This window comes from Calypte anna, chromosome 3, assembly GCF_003957555.1.
Source record: "Calypte anna isolate BGI_N300 chromosome 3, bCalAnn1_v1.p, whole genome shotgun sequence".
Taxonomy (NCBI): domain Eukaryota; kingdom Metazoa; phylum Chordata; class Aves; order Apodiformes; family Trochilidae; genus Calypte; species Calypte anna.
Window position 1 is genome coordinate 95,461,849 of NC_044246.1, and position 25,795 is coordinate 95,487,643.

The window sequence follows — 25,795 nt, forward strand, 5'->3', positions numbered from 1 at the left end:
GCATTGCCCCCGCCCGCTGCCCGCCTTGCCCCGCCGCCGTGAGAGGGACTCCCCGCACCTGGCTCCCCTCAGCCGCCAGGAGAGGCGGCGGGGCCAGGGCCGGGGCAGCGTCTGGGCGGGCCGGGGCCGCCAGCAGGCCGGCGGGCGAGGCGAGGCGGCGGCGAGGGGCGGGCTCCCGGCAGCGCTCCTCCCTCCCGCCCCGGGAACCCCCAGCGGGGTGACAGCCCTGCCGAGCCGAGCAGTGCCCAGCGAAGCCCAGCTGCCCCGGCCGGGGCTGCGGAGGCAGCGCCCGCTCCCGCCTCGGCCCTCTCGCTGCCGGGAGGAAGAGAGGCGGGAGCCGCCACCCCCGCGCCCGCCATGTGGAAGCTCAACAAGAGCAGCAAAGTTCTGCTGGACGACTCTCCCGAGGAGGAGGAGACGCGTCCCCGCGGCCCGCCGCCTGCTGCCGCCTGCGCCGCCGCCGCCTTCGCGGCCCCCCAGGTAGGAGCGCGGAGCCCGGCGGCGGGCGGGGGGGAGGCGGCGCGGGAGTCCCCGGGGCCCGGGGAGGGGTCGTGAGGCTCGGCCCGGCGCCCTGCTCCCGTTCCCCTCCTTTCTTGATGGCGTGAGTAATCACTTTTCCCGGTCCTGGATGTGCCGGCAGGCTGGCCGTGGTCCGAGAAGGGGGTGTTTTCTCGAGCCATGCAACTGTCACACGAGTTCTTTGGGGTGCTGACTGGTCTGTTCTCCCGTATTTTTTTCCAGCAGCCGGCCTCCGGCATTGCTGGGACTTGCTGTCTTTCGTTCCAGTGGTTTCATACCACAGGGTACTTTCTCCCCCCGCTCTAGGCAGAAGCACTGCAAACCATCTGTTAAGCACAATACATTAAACAGTGATTTGTAAGAACATAATCTTCATATGCAGGTGTGTGCGCGTTTGCATAGAGCACTGATGTTCTGGCAGGATTGCTTTTTCTGTAGTTTCAATAATGGTAGTTGGTTATCTTTAAATAACTGCAATATTACTTGGAAGCTTTCATTGTTAAATGACAAGTTAAATACCAGCAGTGACCTTCTCGAAGTACCGGTAGGCTTACAAATACAACATGGAAGGGAAGGTATCAGTTGAATATCAGGCAAAGCAACTAAAAGGATGTTCGTTGACTTGCTTTCCAAAACTTGGTAACAATTAGGCATCGATCCAGCCCAGAAGCCTGTTACACTGGCCAGTACTGTTTTGATGCTGAACTGATCTTCTGTTGCCACAGTGTATCTTTAGGTGCTATATGAGAGACTGCAAGAGACCTGCAGGCAGCTGCCCGAGGCTGCAAACCGGTGAGGTTTGTTTTCAAACTAAGGTACAAAAACCCACCCAGTTTCCCGCTGTATTCTGGCTTGCCTACCTCGCTGGAAGAGCTGGAGCGTGTCTGGATAATCCACCTTCCGCTTGAGTGTCTGGTTGATAACTGCTATGGGTTGTCAACATAAGTGGCTGCTGCTTCCAATTGCAGCAGGTACTTCCTCCATCTTCCAGTAGCCAAAATCACCAGTCTGCTCCCCTGTTCAGCCTTGCCTTGCCCTTTCCCCTGCACAGTGAACCGAAGAGCCCTAGTCCTTGCTACTTTTTTGACAGCAACTGTGAAGATCCATATCGTTGAATAGGGCCTTCTCTCCCCTGGGAGAGGAAGAACAGGTACTTTGAATAGCCTCTTCAGGGGATGAAAGGGGATTGTGGGGTTGGAGGCAACCTGAAGTATCTCCTACAACCTCTTAGCTCTCTCTCCTATAGTTCCTATAGTTCCTGCCCTCAGGTGCTTGAAAGATTCCACTGGATAGCTAAGATGCTGTTTTATGCTGTCCTAGACTTCCTTACATCCTGAAACCCTTCCTGAACCCCAAAGGTCACTGAAAGCTTCCAATAAATCCCACTGACTATTATTTACTACTTCTCTTTTCTATCACAAGAGTTCCAAACTCACTCTGAGGCTTCTGACCTCAGCCTCCAATTCAGAAGATGGTTCTTCAGAATTTGGTCCTCACAGTTTTCCCAGTCCTCTGTTTTAACTACAGAAGTTACTTTTTTGTGTTTTGGTGTGTCTGGGGTTTTTTTGTTTGTTTGTTTTTGTTTTGTTTTGTTTTCTCCTGCCTGATGATGTTTTCTATCCTAAGGTTCTGTTCCATTAGTGGCAGTCTTAAGCTACAGTGGTGGTGACTGTGGTTTCTGTGCAAGTGGTTTGCCATTTTCATCAATTTTAAGAAAATTTGTTGCCAGTTTCCTAAGTGTTTATTCTGAGTGGTTGTGGAAAAATAAATTCTAAGGTACTAAATGAAATATTCTCAAAGGTAAAGAATTCAGAAAAGTTAGGAAGGCCATAGTGTGACCTGGCATGTGTCCTGGCATTCACCTGTAGTGAATACATAAGCTGCTAGTTGTTTTTCCTGATCAAATCAAGAAGGTTTGACATCTGGAGGGGAGATCAAGAGGCGCCCCTAATGTAAATGTTGTTGTTTTAGAGTTTATGTACTTTTTAAGGAAGGATAGGCTAGATGGAAAAATATGATCACCTGATTAACATGGTAGTTATTATGATCCATCAACAGCTTTTAGGTCAGCCATAGGTCCAGTATGTCTAAAACATGGCTAGGACAGTATCAAAGAGAAAGTGTGGGGCAACCAAATGCACTAGTTCAGCTTGTTAGAGCTGATCTGGGTCATGGGCCTTGCCTTTAGTCTTTGACATTTTTGATGTTTCCTCAGAACCTGTTTTTGCTCCTGATAATATGATCACAAGGGAGTGAAATCCAGTAACGTGCAGTGGGATTTGGTAATGATCTGCACTTTGCTGCTGCTTTGTCCTGACCTGCATTGCCCAAACCCCTGACTTTGGAGGACAGTAGTACCACCAGAGCATGGAGGAGTTTTGGGGACAGTTCTCTCAGTACCTTAGCTGTGCATGAACAAGTTTTTGTCTTTCTCAGCTGCTGCTCTAAGTTGTCATGATACTGCCTGCTTAAGCTGTGAGTGAAGGATTACCTTCTCAAGAAGAGAGCCCAGGACTTCCATAACTTTCTGTCTTGAGGGTCAAAGTCTGGGTAATTTGTTTCAGTGCTTTTTAGTAAACTGAGAAAGCCCAGCGTTAGATTTCATTAGGAAGTTACTGCTGGACTTTATTTCCTCTAGGTTTTTCCTGCTATGTCATTTGGTAAAAGAGAAGACGAACCATAGTTCATTTTGACTTTGATATATGATATGTTGTTTTTCCCAACAACTGTCTTTTGTCTTTATTTTCATCTTTAAGGGCAAGTGGGAAGAATTCCTTAAGCTTCTGCCATTCATGCTATAAATAATGCTGAGACTTCTTACTTCAAAGGAAAGAAATTGTTAGTCGCATCTGTGTCATTAAACAGACCAGGTTGAAACTGTTCCAGTGTAATGAAAGGTTTGTGCTATATGTTATTTCTTCAAGGCTGGGAAAGAGTGAAGGAGTTTTCACTGTGCAACCTAATAATTAGGGCACTGCAGTAGCAGACAGCAATAAAGAATTAGGCTACTATGAGTTCAAAAAAATCCCACACAACAGAACCTCTTTGTTAGTCTTCAGAAATTTTAATCATCCTTTTTAGATATGGAAGCCTGATCTGGGCTTACTCAAGTTCATACTTAAATAGAAAGCTTAGTTTGATCTAAATAGAGACGCTTTGACAGTTCTGGTTTTGTGGAATACGGAATGGTTTGATTTTATTCCAGGGGAGAACAAAACCAGATTTTAGAACATGAAAATTGCAACGGGAGGGAATTGTCAGCTTCTGGCCACTTCTCAGCAAAAGTTTCTGCATACATTCAAGTACTTTGAATTGTTAACACTTATTTAAAATACTAAGGTGTTTCCTGAGATAAGACAAAGTAAATTTTGAAGCAGTACTTGTATAAATAAATGTGTGCATTATTGTATATTTTTATAGACTGACAGTTTTAGCCTGAATCTTAGAAGTTAATTTATGCTTTGAAGCATTAATATTTTTAATGTATGCAATAAAGGTACTTCACTGACTGAAGTTACAATTAATACGTGTAGGCAACTTGACACATATAAAAAGTACACATGTATAAAAATAATATTTAACATGCCTTTTGTGTGTCTCAAAATATGCTAGAAATGTATAGTGATGCTTGCCAAACTTGCATTCAGTTTGTAATAGTTATGTTTCCAACTCTAGTTATATTTATGGAAAGGGAAAAATGTTGTTTGACTTTTGGAAGGCAATGTTTTGGCAATCATGCTCAGTTCTTGATTCAAGCCTGCTATCATCCAGTCTGTCCTCAGAGATGTCGATGCTGTGTCAATATTGCATGTAACTCTGATGTAAAATGGTGTTTGACTTTAAAATACATCTGTATATTAGGGTAGTGGTTACATGTCAGACTGACCTGTATTATCTTCTGCAACCTTATCTTTCATGTAAAAATATTTCAGATCCTTAGCCTTGATCTATTCTTCCAGGTTGTATTTTTTGTTATGTTCAAAGCCAGTATGCACAAAAACGTTTTATACTGAAGTTTGTTTAGACTTGCTCACTGGATGTGTTAAAGTTGGCTATACAGAATTTTAGTTATCTATTTTAATGAAGATGTTTTAAGTCTCTGGTACAATTTTAACACTGGCTTTCATCTTGGAATGAGTTGAGTTCAGACAAGCCCTACAGGAATGGGTGGGAATTGAGCAGCATTGCTTATGTTGCATAAGGGTATTTTTAAATTAAAAAAGAATTTAGCAGTCAATGATAATCCAGCTAATGCATTTCCTTCACTTTCTAACCATTTTGATGTGTCTCAGGCTTTGCCTGCAGTACTCTTACTGTTCCTTCATACCTTGTGCTCTCCACGAGCCTATTTTTTCTTTTCCTCAGAGTTGCTCCTATGACATTTTGGTGATATTCCCTAGTTCCTGGAAAACCCATTGTTGATATTAATGTTGTTTCCTATGGCATAAAGTTTTAAGTCCTCCTCATCCTTTGTTTTCTGCTTCTTTAGATGGCCCTACTTTGTCTCAGGACATTTACATTCAGATCTCTGTCCTTGCTTTCAAGCTTTTTCTTTGTACATCCTCTTCTTCTCCCCTGTCTGTAATTTTTAACACTTGTATCTTTCTTCAAGCCAGTTGTGCTTAGCCACCTCTGATTGCCTGGATTTGCCAGCAGCCTTGTCTGTCTTCCTTCATCCAGCCTAATACAGAATTATCCCCTTTCACTGATCCACAAAGCCACTATCTTCTCCACATGTATGCCTGAGATCTGCTTTCCCCAAGCCGTGTGTTGTATCTTCATGGGGTTTTGAAATGTTTCTGGAACTTGCTCTCCTAGGAGTGCTGGTTTTGTTACCAGTAATATACAAGCTAAAATACATTGCTTTTTGAGGAAGAATTCATGGCTTTAATCCATTTAATTCTTTACTTGTAAAATAGTTTTATTATGTTGGGTTTTTTCCTCTTACAGTTACAGAAACTATCTGTCTGCCAGTATGTGTGAAGACATTGATAACATAATTAGAGATACTAGAAGTTTACCAGGTAGACTATCTTTCAATTCTGTCATCATCAGAGGTACATTTCTAACAAGTTTTTCCTTGTTTTTTTGTGAGGAGCTCTGGGGTGGGTTCTAATAGGTCTGTGGGAATATGAAGTGCTGATAAAAGCTACGTGTCAAGAGGCATCAGTGTTTAATCAGTTTTGCAGAAACTATACATGGGGAAGAATGACTGGAAAGCTGCCTGTTAGAAAAGGACCTGGGGGTGTTAGTTGAGAGCTGGCTGAATCTGAGCCAGCAGTGTGCCCAGGTGGCCAAGGCCAGCAGCGTCCTGACTTGTCTCAGGAATAGCATGGGCAGCAGGACTAGGGAAGTGATTGCTCCCTGTGCTTGACTGCACCTTGAATACTGTGTTCAGTTTTGGGACTCTCAGTACAAGGACATTGAGGTGCTCAAGCATGTCCAGAGAGGGACAGCGAAGCTGGTGCAGGGTCTAGAGCACAAGTCTTGTGAGGAACATCAGAGGGAACTGGGGTTGTTGAGCCTGGAGAAGAGGAAGCTGAGATCTTGTGACTCTCTACAGCCACTTGAAAGGAGGCTGTAGGAAGGTGGGGGTTGGTCTCTTCTCCCATGTAACAAGTAGCAGAACAAGAGGAAGTGACCTCAAGTTGTGCCAGGGGGTGTTAGATTGGATATTTAGGAAAAATTTCTTCACTGAAAGGGTTGTCAGGCACTGGAACAAGGCTGACCATGGAAGTGGTTGAGTCATCATCTCTGGAGGTATTTAAAAGACTCATAGATATGGTGCTTAGGGACATGGTGTAGTGGTGGACTTGGCAGTGCAAGGTTAATGGTTGGATGTTATGATCTGGAAAGTCTTTTACAACCAAAAAGGCTATGTGGTTCTGTGATTCTGTAGTATGAAAATATTATTACTCATACAACAGCTTTTTTTTTAGGATACCTAATTTAATTGCAAAGCACCTATAGATTTGTTTTGTGGATCAGAAAAAAAGCAGATATGAACTTCTAGTATGGATAATTTGTTAAAAGTAATTGACAGATTTTTAGTCAGAAATTTTATCAAAATTGAAAACTTCACTGAAGTATTCGAACTGTGTCAGCATTTGAAAAAAATATTTTTTGACCTTACTTTGTTCAGCTTGGACACTGATGGTACTTTGATCTTAATACAGCTATTTCAATTTCTTGAAGCATATTTGAAATATTATAAATTGGGCAAAACTAAATTCTTCATGGGCTGAGTCTTTTTAAAAATATCTTTAAGGTGTTTAATCTTTAATAACATCCTTCCAAAAATGTTTCAGAGAAGCAAAGTCTGAGTTAGATATATTATAACAATTTACTATGGAGATGCACAATGATGTGATCAGTTAACCTCATGGACTGATGCAAAAACAGAGAGCAAAGGAATTTGGTGTTCTGATGTTTCTCTTCATAATGCAAATAAAATGCAGAACTAGGGAAGTATTCTTATGTAAATACTTACATTCTGAAGTTAATCTTCAGTGTTTTTCCATGTATATCAACTGACAGTTGATATACATATATGATATACATATATATATATACATATATGAAAATAACTTGGATATTATCTTTTTAAAATCTAAAGGAATGTAAAGCATTATCTGAAGTGGTTGAATGAAACAGTTTTGAAAATACTAAACAAGTTCTTGACATCTGTGAATGCTGAAGAAAAGAGCATCATCTTAATTTACTTTTCAGTAATACTTTGAAATGTGAAAACATAGGAAAACTTTTTTCTGATGTTCTGGTTTGTCTGGTGAATAATAGATACTCACAAAAGGCTGGAGTCCAGAAGGTGGAATTGTTTTTAAATATATTAGAAGGGTTATCTGCTGTATCTGAACTAGTCACCTGGACTTTTTAAAGCCAGGAGTGAAATGAGTTCTTCTAGAAATGATCTGATTAATTATATTTTAGAATCATATTTCAAGATAAGTTTTGTCTTCTAAATATATCCCAAGATGAAAGTATAATTCTTTTACATCCTCAGATCTTTAAAATTTCCTTTTCTTTATGGACAAGTATTTTCAGTTTTGCCCAAGACTCACAGAGTCGTCACTGTCACTCCTTAGTTGCAGTTTAATTTAAAATGCTTTATTGTCATAATGTAGATGTTTTTGAAAGTATAGCAAGCAGCTGGGAATGGAAAAGTATTTTTTATAAAAGAGAAAAATGTGTGTAAAATACCCAATTACTCATAAGCATGAACAGACTTAAGAAATGTCTGGGTTAATATTTTTCATCAGTGATATTAATTGGAAACTTTCAATTTATACCACCCATGCATATCTAGTTGTGTTCCCTCACTTGCTTTAGGGAGATAGAAATGGAAGATGGAGATTTAGTGGTAGATTAAATATGGACAAGACTAATGATCTTCATCTCACTTTAGGCAACCTCAGCCAGAAAGGAGCAGAGGCAGTTTCAGGTTAAGCATGGGAGTTACATCTGCTGAACATAGAGCTTCATGTTCCAGAAGAAAGTTATGACTAATCCATTCTTTATTTGTTAAAATTGCAAACCTTTTTTCTTTATCTTAGACGACATGTTCAATTTGTGTGAGTGTTCAGGTGCAGTTGAGCCTTACTTTTCAGCTGTATTAAAATAATATGTTGAAAAATGTATAGTGCCTATTTACATTTGATCACTATTGCCTCAATTTCATGACTCAGAAAGCGTATATCCACACATAAATTTTTCCAGGTGTATGTTATGGTGCAACAAAGATGTATTACAGGTGTTTATTATCGATGCAGCAAAGAAAATGAGGCCCAATGCCACTGGTCTTCCTCTGATCACTTTCTTGTTACCCATGTCTGAGTGCATTTTGCATTGGTTTTGATTCAGTTCTAAAAATTAGATAAGCAGAGTGACTGGCATTAATAATCAGCTTTAGTCTTGTTTGTTTCATTTGATGTTATAGGAAGATCCTGCTCAAATCCAAGGAAACATTTTCTTTTGGTAGCTGTTTTTTAAGCTGGTGACCTGCCAGTGTGATCTTCTCTTCTAAATCTGTGCTGTGGTCAGGCTGAGGATAAATAGTGGTTCAACTTTTCAGTTTGTAAGCAGTGTTTTGGGAATCTTTCCAACTTCAGAGGTTAACTTCTAGGTTTGTGATTTCCTGAGTTGTTGTTGTTGTTGTTGTTTTTAAAACCTTCTCTCATATCACTAAATAATTTAGTGGGATTAATAGAATAATGCGATTTGTGTTAAATTCTACCCTGGAGCACATCTCTTGATATGGTGTTTGTTTTGGATCTCTTTTCCCCTGAAAGTACACATTTGTGGTTCATAATCTAATTTGCACCTACAGGTGTGATAACCAAGACTTTAAATTACACTTGGTCCTTGATGAGATCTGTAGAGAGAGATCAGTAGAAGGGCAAGAATTTGACCCATAAGGTCCTACTCTTTTAATAACAACTTGTTTACTCTTATGTGTGCTTGGCTTTGACAGCTCGTGTGTGTAGGATAGGAAGGTTCCACAACTATGTAGAGAAAATCAATAATACACCATTTTATGTACTAGAGCAAAAAGAAGGGCACGCAGGGTGAGATGATGCCATTATTTGCCTTAACTCTTTGATGTCCAGTGTTCCTCATCTTGGCCTCGATTATGAAAGTGAATGATCTAAAGAGACTAATTAATTACTTTACCACAAAGGAAGCTGAGGGAAGTAGATTACTATTTTGATCTCTGTACAAAAAGGTTTGTGTGCTAGTTGAATTAATCCCTTGAGTACCTTATGGTTTGCAGTATGTCCAACAAAAGGGCACTTGTTTCCTTATGAAAATACACTGTGCATACCAACCTTCCCCTGCCAGAACTGGAAGGCTATTCAAGTTGCTGATCAGCATTTCCCACTGGAGTTCACATTTAGTCACTTATTAGTTACTAAATACTATAATATGCTCTGTGTTTTTCTTTTAAATTGAAGTAAAAAGATAAAATATCATAACTGTAAGATGCCTAGTTTGAAATACATTGAAATAATTTGCAAGTGTTCAGTGTCAGCATGTGTTATGCAGCTTGATAATGCAAGCTCACCTTCACACTTTACATTACTGTACTCTTGTACAGTAGATTGTCCCCTAAATAAAATGTGAAAAAACAAAAAATAGGCTTCCTGAAATCTGAATAGTCTCAAGGGTACAGAATGTGTATCAGAAGAGAACTAATACTATTGTGCATCACTGAAAAAAGCAAATTAATCTGTGGGTAACAAGTGAAGGTAGGCTGTATATGGCTTATGGTCTTTTTACTCAGCTCTTCACAGTGGTGGCACTGGTGCCCTCCCATCCTCTCCTCTGTCCTTATCAAAAAGCACAACCCATCCCCACCACACAGTGTGGGCCACTCCCTGTGGCATGGGCCACAGCTGGCTTTGAACCCTACGTGTGCTCCTTCCACGCTCTCTTCCTGGCATGGGGCCTTAATATGTTTCTCTTTTCTTTTGTTAGCTATGGATTTTTCACAAAACACTTGGAAATTCAGTCTCAGTTTCAAATCCACTGGCCAGTTTCAGTCAAGAGTTACTCTGAGCACATGGGACATTGCCAGCACACCACAGTGGTCCAAGTCTCCTTTTCTTAGGCAGTGTCTTAAAAGCATGCTATGGATACTTGGTAGGTCTTCCACCACCAGAAATGTATTTTAGGTACTGCATTCTCAACAGTTGCTTTCTTGGGGCTTTCCTGTGTTTTAATCTTTGCATTTTGTATCTTCTAACTTGGTGTTGTCTTCTTCTTACCACCAGCCTCTGCTCTCTGCTTCATGAGCATAGTTACTGCAAAGTACTGACACATCCCTTGCTGGGGTAGCCAGCACCTTGTATGTCCGTGAGTAGTAGCACTGTATTAACACAGAAACTCAGCCTTGGTTTTCACACTTGTAAAGAAGCAAAGAAATACCCCTTTTTGTCTCCTGTTTATAAACTATGGTATTCACATTTCATTATGCTGACTCCCAAGCCACATGCAGCACTCATTGCTCTTCTCAGTTTTTCCTCAAAAGCCTGCACTGTGCAAAATGCTTTGCACTCCTGCTTCTTTGTGCTCCGGCTTGCCAGAGTCTGTATGACTTCCCACCTCCATCTATTCTACATCTCCAGTAGAACATGAAGTCTCTTTATGCATTTCCGTATTTTATTAATCTTAATATATCTGGAGAGCTGGAGGAATTAAAATGAGGTGTTCTATCTTTTGAAGGTACTAACAGTGTCTTGTTTGTTCTGGAGACAGTATTTTTGGCTCTTGAAACTGGTAGTTCTGCCAGCTCTTGATCTTTGAGAGAATTTCTCCTCTCAAGATACTTCCCCTTGAGGTTTTCTATTGCTTGGACAAATCAGGTGAAGTATACTATAGCTTTTACCTTGTGTCCAAGAAAAGATGCCATCACGTTAAGAGTAGGGCTTTGCCACTTCATCAGAAAGCTTGAGAGCTGAGAGTGTTAAGGAGAAACAAGGAAAATTCTAAAATAGTATGTGTGCTGCACTTCTGTTTAAAACACTGCCAACAATTTTCTTAAAAGGAGAAAAAAAAAAAAAGGAAAAAAGTAATTGAATTTTATTTTAGAGTACTACACAAATCTTGACTTCATCATTTTTGGTGTCCCATCTGCAATCATATTCTCCTATGTCAAGAGAGCTAACTGAGATCTGGAAGTTAAATAACATGTTAAGATCCACCAGAAGTAATATTGTCATTTTGGATTATAGAAGGAGTTCCTGACTTTGGGGTCCGCTCCAACAAGCAAAGCCATCCTACCTATCTACGGAGCACTCTAGTTCAATGCACAGTTATTACTGAACTACAGTGTGATGGTCTTCATAGTGGTTCTAGAACTGCTCCTAATTCCTTCCTTGTCCCTTGTATAATATAAAATATTGCCTGTAAAGGAAATGGAAATGTTAGTAGGCAAAGAAATAAATGTTTTAAAAAGTTCTTGTTACAAAAACATTGTAAGAAAAAAAGATGGATGGGATTTGAAGCTGTCCTCTCATAATGGAGTCAATACATCTGGGCCCTGGCAAGACTAGAAATACCTAATGCTTCTCCTGCTGGCTTTCTCACCTCATTTGGGTTTTGTTAGCAAAGTGAAGGATGTCTTCGATAAGGCACAGGAGCTGGGATACTGTCTGTTTTGTGTGTCTTGGGACAAGTGCACGTATAATTGTCCTAAAACAAAAATTAAATGTATGAAACAAAATGTTTATCAACTCCTTATCATTTACATTAATACAAAATCAAGTTGATAAATTTAATTTTGAAACAATAAGTAGCTGATTTACTAAATAAGCAAAAACTGGAGCAAAACAAATACAGGGGATTACATGAAATTGCCATTTCAAAAATGCTTTCCGTAAACTATTCTGTTGTAACTTTCTTTTTTTTGGGTGGGGGGGGGAGGAATTGGAGTTCTTGTTCAGTACTTGGGGACTGTTTGGAGTTACATACAAAGCAGAAAACAAAAAGTAACATTTTTGTCATTAAAGCACAGACTGTAGAAAGTTAAAATGACATAATTTTTTTAGTGTGGCCCACTTTCTGTATCTTTCTTTGGCCTCTAAAGTACTCCTGACACTGATGTTACTTGTCCTGTCTCTTGAACAGAACATTTATGGTAACAGGGTGGCCTGAGCATATTAAGACATGAGTTTACTTCAAAGATGGACAGAAATACCCTAATGAAATATCTTCACTAGCATCTTTAGTACTCTGGTTTTCTTCAGAAATCTGCTGTTATAAAGGGAGGGGAAAGGAATGGGGGCAAAAGTCTGCTCCTTTAATGTGAAGGAGGATATAATCTTGGGACATTCTTTTCCCCCCAGCCTACAGATGCTTTGAAATCCATCATCTAGTATGGTATTCAGAAAGCCAGTGTAGAGCCAAAAAATACAGACACAATTATTAAGATTCAAATTATTTTATAGTTTGAATTTTACTAAAACTGTTATGATGCAAGGATTTTCTTGATCTCTCTTGATCTCTCTTTGGGGTGTGGGGTTTTTTTTGGGTTTGTAGGGGTTTGTTTTACATCTGCTGCAGCAATTTTCATGGCTATTCTGTTGACATTTCATATTTTAGTTATGGTGTGTACTTAGTTTTGTGTTGTGATGACATTTTGTCAATTTTCTTTGATGGGCTAAATAGAATAAAAGCATTTATGAATATTCTAAAATGTGTCACTGCTAACTGTCAAAGAAAAACTGACTGTGGGCCTTTTTTATCTTTATCCTTTTTTTGAGAATAAAGACCAGTTTCTTCATTGTGAAGTTTCATCTTCAGTGTTACAACTTGCAACAAAGGTAAACAACTCTTCTTTGGAAGTGTAACATTCTGTATCATATATATTTCAGACAATGTATGTTAGGAAATTACCTGTATTTCATGTGCAGCCTGATTAAGGAGGATATTTATGTACTTCACTGATGATTTTACAGATACTTGTTCATGGGATTCTTACTGAAGTAATATGAGCAGTGCAGTATTAGTTAGAAAGCTGCCTCATTTCCTTTCATTGATGAAGAGTGGAAGGATTTCTTCCACATGATAGTTATTAAAACACAAAATGAAAATAAGCCAGAGGAATAACTGAAACCAAGTCTAAGGAAGCACTAAATTTTAGTGTAACCAGCAATAAAACCATGAAAGTGCAAGGGATTTGGGTTATTTATTCCATTATACATGTCTCTCTGACCATAAAAGGTTAGGGACTTCAGAATCCTCAAATCCCTGAATGATTTGGGTTGGAAAACACCTTAAAGATCATCTAGATCCAGCCCCCTGCATGGGCAGGGATGCCTTCAACGGGGTCAGGTTGCTCAAAGCCCCATCCAGCCTGGCTGTGAACACTTCCAAGGTGGGGGCATCCACAGCTTCCCTGGACAACCTGTGCCAGTGTCTCACTACTCTCACAGAAAAAGATTTCTTTGTAATGTTTGATCCAACTCTTGCCTCTTTAAGTTTGAAACTGTTCCCTCTTTCTCCTGCATATCTTTCAGAAAAGTGGGCATACATTTTTTTCTTATTTTTTTTACCTTGATAGGTGTCCAAGAATCTTTTTAAATGTTGTTAAAATACATTAGTGGAAGATGAAAGAACTGGAAGTTGTTATGATATGCTGGAGCTTGTTTTGAAATTCCATAGGTATAGAGAAAAGCATTTTAAAATAGGCTCATTAGTGCAATAGGATACTTTACATCAATATGTATAAACTCAACATCTGTGTCTTCTTTTTGTCCTCCTTCAAATATAGCATGTTTTCACTGAAAATAAGTCAGATTCTTCTGGACCTTTTTCTACTATCTGGAGGAATTTTATTCCTTTTTATGAAAATATAAACTACTGGGGTTTTTATGCCAGATGATTAATGTTTAGAAACAGAACCTTAATATTAATTTTGTTTATATTGAAGCTCTTTTGTCCCCTACTTAGTCATTCAGGAAGGCTTGCTAAGTATGTCTTTTGACTTTTTTTTTTTTTTTTTTTAATACCATTAGACAAACCCTTTAGCTGCAATATTTTTTTGTTTTAAAGTGAAACGCTCTTGTTTTAAAAATGTATTTACAAAAAGCACCGTATTCTTCTCATCTCTTCTTTCTTTATTTTTTTGTTTCTGACATTACTTCTGTATTTTGTTTGGTTGATCTGTCATCTTAGAAGCTGTTAGTACAGTGATATTACAGAAGTTCAAAGATCTTTAATATGTTAAGAAATGGCTGATAACACAATCACAGAATTACCAGAGTTGGAAGGGACCTCTATAGATCACTCAGTCCAATCCTCCCACTAAAGCAGGATCGCCTGCTTTAAATCAGCACATTCCACATGACAGCATCCAGCCTGGTTTTTAATATCTCCAGAGAAGGGGACTCCACAACCTCCCTGGGCAGCCTGTTCCAGTGCCTTGTCACCCACATAGTAAAGTTATTTTTCTTATGTTTAAATGGAACTTCCTATGTTCCAGCTTGTGCCCATTGCTTCTCGTCCTGTCACTGGAACTACTGAGAAGAATCTGGTTCCATCTTCCTTGCACCCACCCTTTAGATACTTGAAGGCCTTAATAAGGTCTCCCGTTAGCCTTCTGTCCTCCAGGCTAGAGAGTCCCAGCTCTCTCAGCCTTTCCTCCTAACAGAGGTGCTCCAATCCACCAGTCATCTTTATTGCCTTCCACTGGACTCTCTCCAGTAATTCCCAGTCTCACTTGAAGTGAGGATCCCAGAACTGGATGCAGTATTCCAGCTGTGGCCTCACCAGGGCATAAAAGAGGGGGAGAATGACATCCCTTGACCTACTGGCCAAACTCTTCTTTATGAAACCCAGGATTCCATTGTTCTTCTTGGTAAAAAGGGCACAGTGCTGGCTCATGGATAATTTACTATCTACTGGGACCCTCAGAACTGCTTTCCAGCAGGTCCACCCCTAACCTATCCTGGTGCTTGGGGTTCTTCCTCCCTAGGTGCAGGACCCTACACTTACTCTTATTGAACCTCATAAAGTTCTTCACTGCCCCACTCTCCAGCCTGTCCTGGTCACACTGGATGGCAGCACAGCCCTCTGGAGTGTCAGCCACCCCTCCCATCTTTGTACCATTAACAGACTTGCTGAGGATACATTCTGTCCACCTCATCCAGATTGTTGAAGAACAGGTTTAACCAGACCAGACTGAGTATTGATCCCAGGGGGACACTGCTGATCACAGGCTTCCAACTCAACACTGCTCCACTGCTCACCACGCCCTGAGTTCTGTCACACAGCCAGCTCACAATCCACCTCACTGTGCACTCATCTAACCCACACTTCCTCAGTTAATGATGATTTATATGTGTGGCCTTTTCAGTATGCACATCATGAATGAAAGTCTCCATGTTGAAGCAGTATGAGGAACAACAAAGTTGGATGGATGAAGGGTATGTCTGCCATTTAGGGAGGCAACCTTCCTGGTCTCTTAAGGCCTGGGGTTTAAGACAGTCCCAATGCCTGATCACAGAGGAAAGCTTCTCACCCAGGCTTGGAGATGCAAAAGCGGGCAGCAGTGCTAATGGCTGGAGATGGAGGTTGGAAAGAAGGTCTTAGCTTCTGCTCATGCAGGAACAGGCTAACTGCAGTGCTGAATTTTCCTGGTTCACTTTTCACAGTTCTGAAAGGCAGGTTTAAAAAGGGGTTTAAAAACTTTCTGGCATCTCAGACTGAGAATCTCTGAACTCTTTAGTGGTTTCTCTGCCAGATGCAGAAATCTGGAATCTCTTCATACTGTGCCTGGCCCTTTGGCAATCTTGGAGGTTTCACCTCTGTGCTGAGCTTCTGAGTTAAAAGTATGCAAAGACTTCATCTACAGTTATTAGGCCAGCTTTTGAAAAGAGACAAAGAGTTTTGAACAGCAAAATAAATTATTTTAATAACAAGATTTGAGATGTTGGGGCATTCTGGTAGGTCCAAATCCTGGAGTTTCAGCTCAAGAGTGCCACAGACCAGCAGTTGGTTGAGTTGAGAAATTCCCTCCAAAAATGAATTCCCTCCCCAAATGCTTTGATACCTGGAAGACAAATTGGAGAGGTGTGGAGAGGAGTGTTTTTTCCACTTTCTGTTGAGCTCTTGCATGTTATGAATAAGTTTTCTATAGTGTGGGAAGAACGCTTAAGTAAAGCTGATTGGCATTTATTTATTATAAAACAGTTAGTTTTAAATGTATTGAACTGTAAAGTACTCACATGGAAAATTCCATCTCTAGCTTTTTAGGCTTTTTTTTTTTTTCCAGGGTGTGGAGAGAGGGAAGCTGTAGGACAAACAATTGTTCCTCTCAGTCAAGGCTGAGAGGAAAATCCGTTCTTTTTGTTTACATTTATAAAAATTTCTGCAAGTATTTTGTGAACTGCCTCTACTTTGCTGGAGGGTTTTGAATCACCAGTCATCAATCCTTGGTGACAGTACTATTGAAGGTCTGCTAAAACTTGGCCAAAATATAAATTTGTGGAGGTCTCATTTCATACATGCTGAGCAGTGGCTTTTTAGAGATTAGCTGCTTAACTACGCAATAGCATTGAACATGCTGATTCTCACTGCAGGTATACAGCAAGAATCCCCTGTAATTGCTCTTTTTGGTTGCTAAGACTCTTGTTACATGGCTTCTTGCAGACTGCAGAGAGAGACTTCAGTGCTTGGTGCCCTGCTGGCTGGGAAGTTGGGAAGCAGGAAAGTCTAACTGGAATATATTAAAAGTATTGGTACCCACTCATGAGCAGTATCATACCAAATATACTTTGATCTCTTGCTTTGAAATATAAACTGTTTGTCCTGTACTTCTAACATATGAATTCTGTGCTTTTTTTTTTTCTCCCATGGTAAGGTGTTCATGTGTATTAACCACACCTATCTGATGGATGGTTTTAAACTTTTTTTTTTCAGTTAAATCTTCAGAATCTTCCTCTTTGGTATCTGTTCATATATACTTACATCCTTTTTTTTTTTTTTTTTTTTTTTGTGCAATAGACTCTAAGGTTACTTCTAAGCAACTCTACTTCCATAGATTATACTCAACTGTTGGCATTTCTGGTCTGTGTCTTTTAGCCTAGCCTTGCATGAAACTTCTAGTAGAGCTGTAATGATGAACTATGTACCTTTTTGCAGTTAATTTTACTGTTAGTTCTTCTTAGTGATGCTTGCTGTTTCACAGTGGACTCTTTATTTGTACATTTATTACTGTTTACCTAGTATGTGAAGCTGAGAATCATGTTAATAATCAGAAATTGTTGGTGTGGTGAAAAATATTACACCTGAAGTAAGTTTTTTTGTAATAATACTGACTTTAGTAGGAAACTTCCAGTTTGAGGGGAGCTGTCCCTGTCTGGGACACTAACAAGTTATCTGTCAGTAAGCATTTATTCCCTGTTTTATCTAAAGAAAGAAAAAATTTAGTCAACAGTATCAGGACTGTCCCTTCAACATTTACCCCTCACCGCCATGCGGGGGGTGGGCAAGATTTTGGGAGGGGACATTCTTTGGTGACTGACTCTGACTTCTCATAATGAGCTGATTCTTATCATTAACCCAAAAGAATGCAAAAAATGAGTGAGTTAGATTTCTGTTGGCTTAGTGAGTTGAACTGGCTTCCCACAGCCATCATACAGGTACAAAACCACAGCATAAGGAAGGCAGTATAAATATGAGTAGGCAGTGGACTCACTTGACCCCTTTCAGCAGCATTGTCTGATAAACCAGATCTACCACCTTGTGAGACTTCTGTTTGAGGATCTGTCTGGCAGATGGACACTGGTAGTGAAGCATGGCAAAGCAGAGGGGGAGGGAGAGAAACAGCAGAGTTTCCCTAGGGATACAGGCAGCATCCTTTACATGATGTTCTAGGAGAGACTCCATGTACTCCCCGTTTCAGAAGACAGGCTAATTAAATGGCAGCTTTCTCATGGTGGAGAATGACTACTTCATAAATTGGGATTTCCTCTTCTGAAAGGGAAGAATGTGTGCCCTGGGCTTGAGCTTTTTAGATGCCTCTGGGGACAAACAATGACGATGGGTTTTCAGTAGTCTGCCGGTTGATGGGTTAATGTGCATGTGTAATTTCACTTCTACTGATCCTTTTAGGTGACTGCACAGGGCATGCTGCATGGATTTTCACAATCTAAAATGGAAAATACAGGAGAACTTCATTAATGGATGTTTTGATAGGCATCCTCTGTGCTCTCATAGTCAAAATCATATGAGACAAGTCTATAATCCTACTTCACTGAATACTGAAATGGCATGTTGAGAAGTTGCTGCTTTATTTCTCATTGAAAGAAACAAAAAACTTCAAAAAGGAAGCCTGAAGGAAGTGGAAGCAAGTGATGTGAGAGGAATGTAGAGACACTGAGCAAGCAGAGATGAGATTAGAAATGACAAAACACACCTAGAGTTAATTTGGTGAGGAAAATGAAAAGCAGTAAGAAAGCTTTCTGTATGTACACCAGCAGCAGGAAGGGTGTAAAGAAGATGGAGTTGGACTCTTCTCTTTGGTACTCAGTGAATGTCAAGAGGGAGTGGACACATAAACATAACAATAAAATTTTCACTGTGAGGGAAATCAAGCCCTGAAACAGAGAGGCTTTAGATTCTCCAGCATGTGGAGCTGTACGTGATCCTTGGCAATCTGCTCCAGCTGATCCTGCTTCAAGCAGTGTGGTTGGACTGGATGGACTCCAGAGGTCCCTTACAGCTGTAAAGGCTATGTGACTCTGTGAAATTTGAATATTGAATTATTTCTTTTTTTCCAATGACACATGGAAAAATACTTTAAAGGTTTGAAAATACAAGCTAGTCGGTTATGTAATATAAAATTCCTAAAAAAATTGGGAGTAGTACTTTTGAGTTTTGTGGAGACACATCATAAAAATGAAATACTGCAAGTGGCTTGATGCTTTCAGACCATGTCAGTACTGCATTTTCATACTTTGCGTAACTTTAATATTTTTAATTTTTAATATTCTTTTATAAGTCTCAGATGTGGTGAGGAGTCAGCTTACCAAATTGTCATCTCTTTTTTACTTACTGACCTCCTTTTAACATCCATTGCAAAGCACCTAATTGTTCTGGGATCTGGATCTTTCTCCATTGACTCACCCTGGCCCATCTGTTCTTGGACTGTGGCAACAGGAGATGCTGTTCAGGGAGAGCACAGCCTGGCCAGTTTCAAGGGCCTCTTCCCTAACATTAAGAATGATTCTTTTGAGGTATTAGGGGTGCATCCCTCTAAATAGAGGCTATCTGTTTATGGATCTGCTGTCTAAATTTTTCTAAATGTTTCTGTGATGGCCCTCAGCATTTTTAGGCTTTGCAGCTGCCATGTGTCAAGCTGATGGTTTCAGAGAAACAAGACTTTAATATCTCCTTCCTGGGCTGTACCTACCAGTGAATCCAGTTGTACCCATACTGGCTGCATTGCTGGTGGTGGTTGTCTGTAGATTAAAAACAATGAAAAGAAATACAGAAATGCAGCAGCCTGTTTTGAGGGCTTTTTTTTTTTTTTTTTAGTAAGTGACAGAATTATATGACAGCAGTAGTCAAGAATAAAGATTGTTGCCTTAACCAGTTTAGTAATTAGAAAAAAAGGTTTCTGGGAGTAGGAAGCATTTGACCTCCTCTTTTGCTGAGGTATATGTTAAGAATAGTTCCACTGAGAAGACTGTCAAGAGTGAGCTGTTTGCTCCTTTTCTGTTGAATGATAACGTGCTTCAGAATATCAGTGCTTGTGCAGGCAAACGTAGAAGGGGAGGGGTGAGCATGGTGGGCAGAGATTCTTGCTTTAGTCTTATACTTACAGGGTTTCTTTCAGCCTAATTCATTTAATAAGCAGTAGTCTTTGTACTTTGGGTTTATGGTCTACTTGGACATGGATGTAAATGTTTTATTTGGAACCACCAAACAAAAAAGTGGTAGAAGTATGTCTGAAATGTTTAGTGTACATTTTCCCCAAGGACATGGTGAGAGAAGAAGAATCTGTTACATGGTGATTATCTTTGTATATACCTATTTGCTCCATTATGGGAGTACTTGTTAGGAAAATATACAGGAACGGTGCAGTGTATTCATAGGTACTGATTTACATACAGGTTGAAAGAGTGCAGAGTTGTAAATTTTTGTCTAGAGACCTGCACACACTATCTGCCTGACACTGAGTAGAACTTTTCTAATAATGGTTCTTAAATCTGTAAATCAGAATTAGACTTAACGAAATTAAAAATTAAGATGTCTAAAGTTAAAAATATGGAGAGCCTTGTGACTAGATATTAACAGGATTTTATTATTAAATGACTTTGATTCTTTTAATTTCTTTCTTTTTTTTCTTTCTTCTGGCTGGAGAATGCTTGGGTTTCCAAATAAATGCAGGAAAGTTTGGAGTTGAACTGTTGATTTGTGCATGATGTTCTAGGTTTAACGAAAGATGTATGTGTAGGTTTATCCTTTTTTACCTTGAGTGTGTGTGTATAAATACTTATCTCCAAATAGTCTTCTTCAGTGCTGTTCTTTTAAAGGCACATACAATTTAAATTAAGCTAGTTCTCTGTCTCCATTAAACTGCTATATGAAAACCAGGAACAAGGTGGTTCTTTTTATTTATTATTAATTTGCAGATTTATTATGTGGCAACAGCTTGGTGAAACATCATTAGTGAAGAAAGACAAGCTCATATAAAAATTACATCAGTGAGGTATATTTTCATCTTTTTCCAGTTTTAAGGCCTGGAGTATTAAGGCAGTAGGAGTTGTTATGCTCTGCTTTCAACTGTGGGTTTGCCTGTGGTAGCAAAGGTTCCTCCCCCCCAAAAAGGCCTGAAACATAGAGTGAGTAAGATAACAAAACACAAAGGATTTTTTTTTTAACATGTGAGAAGCTAAGTGCTTTCTAGTTTCTTACATTTTCCCCCCTTTTATTGTTTTCTTTTTTCCTCTTTTCTCTCTTTAAACATACTACTTCCTTGCTTCAGCTACTAACTTCTCAGATTTTTCCTTTTTTTTTTTTTTTTTTTTTTTTTTTTTTAAGTCTGTTGGGGATTAACTACTTTACACAGAGAGGAATCAAAATCAGAATAACAAATCCTCATGTTGAACCTCTTACAGAATTTAATTGAACAACAGAAGCTGTTAACAGGATTAGACCTTTACAGACTAAAATTGATGGTTTAGACCATTATATACAACACAGAAGCATTAAATATTGAGCACTGCTTGGCGATGCCAACAGTTTAAAGACAAGGATTTTGTTTAGCAAGGTATCTGTCTGAAGGTATCATCTGCAGCTTGTCTGCTTTTGTTTTATATTATTAGCCATACCAATCTCCTGTGAGATAAGTTTGGTGAGTCTGCTGCAAAGATGCAGTTGAAGTTAACTGTCTACATATTTTTAACACAATTAAAAGTAGGAAGAATAAATTTAAACTAAACATGAGAGTTTGCTTGCAATCCGTACTCACTTTATTCTCATAATGGGGAAAAAAATATAGAAGCTGTTGCTCTTCTTTAGAAGCCATGAGGAGTGCTGTGGTTTATGGTAAGCTTGGCTGTTGGTTTAGGAAGAGGTGAGCAGAGCTGTTGTGGAGGCCTGGGTTGAAGAGAACCTCACTCATGTACCTTGTCCATATCCCATGAATGAGAGCTGGAAATTGCTGTTTGCTCATCTTTCCCTCTTCAGAGTTCTCCAGAGCTTTGATCGAAGCTGGATCCATGGTTGTACCAAAGTGAAACTGAGTGATAAGGAAGTCTGGGTTTGACCTTCCTCCTGACCCTAAAGTGGAGCTGCTATGTGTCCTGTGTCAGAGGAGCTGAGGTGGTTCAGATGTGAGTAGGGAAGGTGCAGGACATGGTGGAATGGGAGAAGCAGAGGTGGGAATGCTCTGTTGGTAACCTTGATTGAGAAACGTGCAGTTTTACTCCTGTGAATGGTAGAAGTTGTGGGTTTCTGAAAGGTGAGGAGGAAGCAGTACCAGTATTTTTCTATCTGTTGCTTGTGCTCAATTTGTAGGAGATTGTTTTGCATACATGTTTTAAGCCCTACATGGATGTACCAGTTACAGACTGTAAGCAGCTAAATCCTAAATGTCAAATTGATACTTATTTGCACTGATGAGTTTTTCAAAAAGGATGAAGTATAATAATAGGTGATGAATTAGCCTTCACTTGTGTTGACAACTACAATTTTGTTTTGATTGTTCATTATACTTCATAGTGTATTGTTGGATTTTTAATTTAATCAGATAACACTGATGGAGTCACTCTGCCATTCTCACTAGACCCTGCAAGAACAAAGAGCAACTTTCACATTCTTAGCTTGGCCTATGCATGCCTGCATTTCTGTTAGAGTCCCTGAGCATTCTTTCAAAATAAAAATAATTAATACCTTTTTTTTTTTTTTTTCATTTGAGGGAGAGTGAATCAAACTTTTAATACTGTGGAAAAAATATTTTATGCTATGTGTTTAGCATTCACAGTAAAGCCAGAGAGCACAGTACTGCAGCTGTGGCACATGCTGTATGGCACTGACGAGCCTTTTACCCGTTTTTGCTTAGTTAAAAGCTGGAAGGAAGAGTGCAAAGCAGGTTAAATCTGAGGAGTGTCATAATGCAGCTATCCTGTCTCTGGTGGCCCCAATGACTGCTCATTTCAGTCCTGTCTCCTGAAGTCCCTGAGCCTGTTTCCTGAGCTGCCTCCTGACTGCAGGGCACTAGCAGGGAGTCAGCAGAAGAGCACCCGGGACTCCCAGCTGTGCTCTCACGCCCTGCAAGCTGCAAGGTTTCCTACTTTCTGCCTAGCAGGGAAGAGCTCTTCCTGCAGTAACCCAACCTGCTCTTTTCCAAACCACGGCCATCCTCTGCAGGCTGCACGGAGCCACTGCACTCCCAGCTGGACTGCAGGAGGAGGGGTAGGGTTGGGGCTGCTCACCAGCCACCCAGAGCCAGCACCGGCATCCATACCCTGTGCTTCTCAGTCTGTAATTCGAATTTATGAGGATGTTACTTCTCTGTACAGGTTCAAGGTGCAAGCTTCCGGGGTTGGAAGGAAGTGACATCTATGTTCAATAAAGATGATGAACAGCAACTGTTAGCAGGATGCAAGTCTACAAAATCCAAAGGGTGAGTAGCTGGTCTATCTGCTATTAAAATACAGAAAATAGGTGTGAAAAGTAGTGAAGGGAGACAGGTGAGAAAGCAGTAGCATTCAAATCCTGGAAGTTAAATCACCTGGCTAGAGTACTAAATTCTTCTAATGCTAATACATTTCCAAAAGCAGTTCTGCGTAGTTTACTGGGGAAAAAGTGTGTAACTTATTGTATAAAAGAATCTTTGAATTTATAAAAGAATGTTTGGGTTTGGAAGGGACCTCTGAAGATCATCTAGTTCAAGCCCCCCTGCCACAGCAGACTCACCTAGATCAGGTTGCACAGGGTAACATCCAGGTGGGTTTTGAACGCTGCCAGAGACGGAGCCTCCACAGCCCCTCTGGGCAGCCTGTTCCAGTGTCCTCTTACCCTTATGGTAAAGTTTTCCCTTATGTTAAAGTTTTCCCTTATGTTTAGGTTGAACCTCCTGTGTTGCAGTTTGTGACTGTTGCTCCTTGTCCTGTCACTGGACACCACTGACAAGTCTGTCCCATCCTCCTGACACCTACCCTTCAGATACTATAAACATTGATGAGATACCCCCCCAGTCTCCTCCAGGGTGAGCAGACTCAGCTCCCTCAGCTGTTCCTTGTATGGTGGATGCTCCAGTCCCCTAATCACATTAATAGCTCTGTGCTGGACTCTTTGTAACTGCTTTGTCCATCATGAACTGGGGAGCCCAGATCTTGATGCAGTATTCCAGATGGGGCCTCACCAAGGCAGAGTGGGAGGGAAGTTAGCTTCCCTCAGCCTGCTTGCCACACTTTCTTTGATGAACCCCAGGATGGCCACACACTCCATTTTGATTTATCACTACAAGATTCTATGATGTTTAGGCTTATATGTGTACAAGGGTGTTTTTCCTGAAGTTGAGAGTAATGGATGTGCTGTCATAGTAACTGACTAGCGTTTCTTTCAATAAATCATAGCAAATTAATTGAATGTTTATTAATAACTATGGCATGCATTGTTAAATGAAGAAATTAATCAGTTCATCATTGTTATGTTCTAGAACAAACCTAAAGTTAAAGGAAGAGATGAAATCTGAAAAGAAAACAGGTTTTTGGGACAGTTTGGTGATAAAGCAGAATGCCTCATCTAGGAAACCAGATGAGATAGAGGGATGGGAACCGCCTCAGATTACCACTGCTGAGCCTACCAGTGATGCAGCAGCTGCTCTAAGTGACTATACAGCCTGGTCAGGCTGGGAAGATGAAACCAAAGGCTCCACAAAATACACAAACCTGGCCAGCTCAGGAAACAGTTCCAGGTGGAGTATCAAATCAGCTGGAAAGCTGGTTAGTATTAGACGTCAAAGCAAAGGTAACCTTACTGACAACTGGGAAGAACTAGAATGATACTGGTAATGTGAAAAACTTCATAGATAAGAAGAGAAAGGTTCCATGATTTACTCATATGTTTAAACCAAAATTGAATCTGCTCAATATTGCACCTTTATACAGTACTTTGTTTTATTCAGATTGTTACAAATTATTGCTCACCTGATAGTAAATTTTCTTATTACATTGCTAAGTAGCTATGTTTTCCACACTGAAAAAAGTAGAGAATCTATTTTGTGCCTATATTTCACATTCAGACTCTGCAGTATGTTGGATTGTCAGTTTTACCAAAAAAAAAAAAAAAAAAAGTAATTCCTTAGTGAATGTATACACTGGTTGTAAATTTGACTGCCTTATGTAGGAAATTCCACTAGCCTGAGGTCCTGGGTTTTTTTCTGGTATTTGAGGGCCACTCAAAATTTCAGTTTTGATGCTGTCCCTGGTTAATTAAGAATACTGATCTGTGGCTTGCAGGGAGAATGCTTATCCTTAGGACTGTTCTGCAAACCTCCAGCCTCAGCATATGCTTCAGCTCAGCTGTCACATTGTGCTACACTGTGTACCAATGGGAAAAACTGTTTTCCTGTAATTCCTTCTACCACAAGATCTTCACCAATAGCCAGGTCAAATGGGTCTTCCAGAGCTTTTTTTTTGTTTTTCTGTTTTTTCTTTGTGACTGATCATTATTTGGCAAAGCTAAGCTTCTTAGATTGTAAGACAGATGTTATAACAACAGCAAAAATGGTTGAAAACTTGAGAAGCAAATAAGATCATCTCAGTATTCAGTATCTGTAGTCCTGAATGTAGGGATAAGCTGCTTCTTATGGAAGGGCTTAAGTTTTCATTTTTACAATGGCTGACCCTTGTTCTACAAACAACATTTTTGTTTCATACTGTGTTGTTCCTTCTCTCTCTGCCTCATAACCAGTGATTAAATTATACTCTGGCATTTTCAGGGTAACTGAGTAACTGAGCCATTTCAAGTATGTGCATGCTCACAACTTTTGAAGCGTTTTGTTATAAGGCTTGGTCTTGTTAGCTACTGATTTTTTTTTATTTTTTTTTTGGTAAAAGAAGGTGAAGAGTTAAACTTGAGATTTGAAATGTATATAAGATACTAAAAGTGCCTCTTTTTAGCATATTGTCTGTCATTAGCGGTGCAGCTGATGTCAGGTCCAAAGTTTTGTTTATAAGACCTATATAAATACTGCTTTAACATTCATGGAAAAAATCAAACCAAAAGTTTTATAAGAAATGAA

General features: G+C 39.9%; 1 protein-coding gene across 1 annotated transcript; it reads left to right on the forward strand.

Moving 5' to 3' along the window:
* Positions 1-212: 212 nt before the first annotated feature.
* On the forward strand, positions 213-24,844 carry TDRP (testis development related protein). The gene is made up of 3 exons (XM_030447814.1): positions 213-480; positions 23,067-23,170; positions 24,209-24,844. Exons 1-3 carry the CDS (start codon positions 358-360, stop codon positions 24,552-24,554), a joined length of 573 nt encoding a protein of 190 aa, XP_030303674.1. The 5' UTR covers positions 213-357; the 3' UTR covers positions 24,555-24,844.
* The last annotated feature ends 951 nt before the right edge of the window (positions 24,845-25,795 follow it).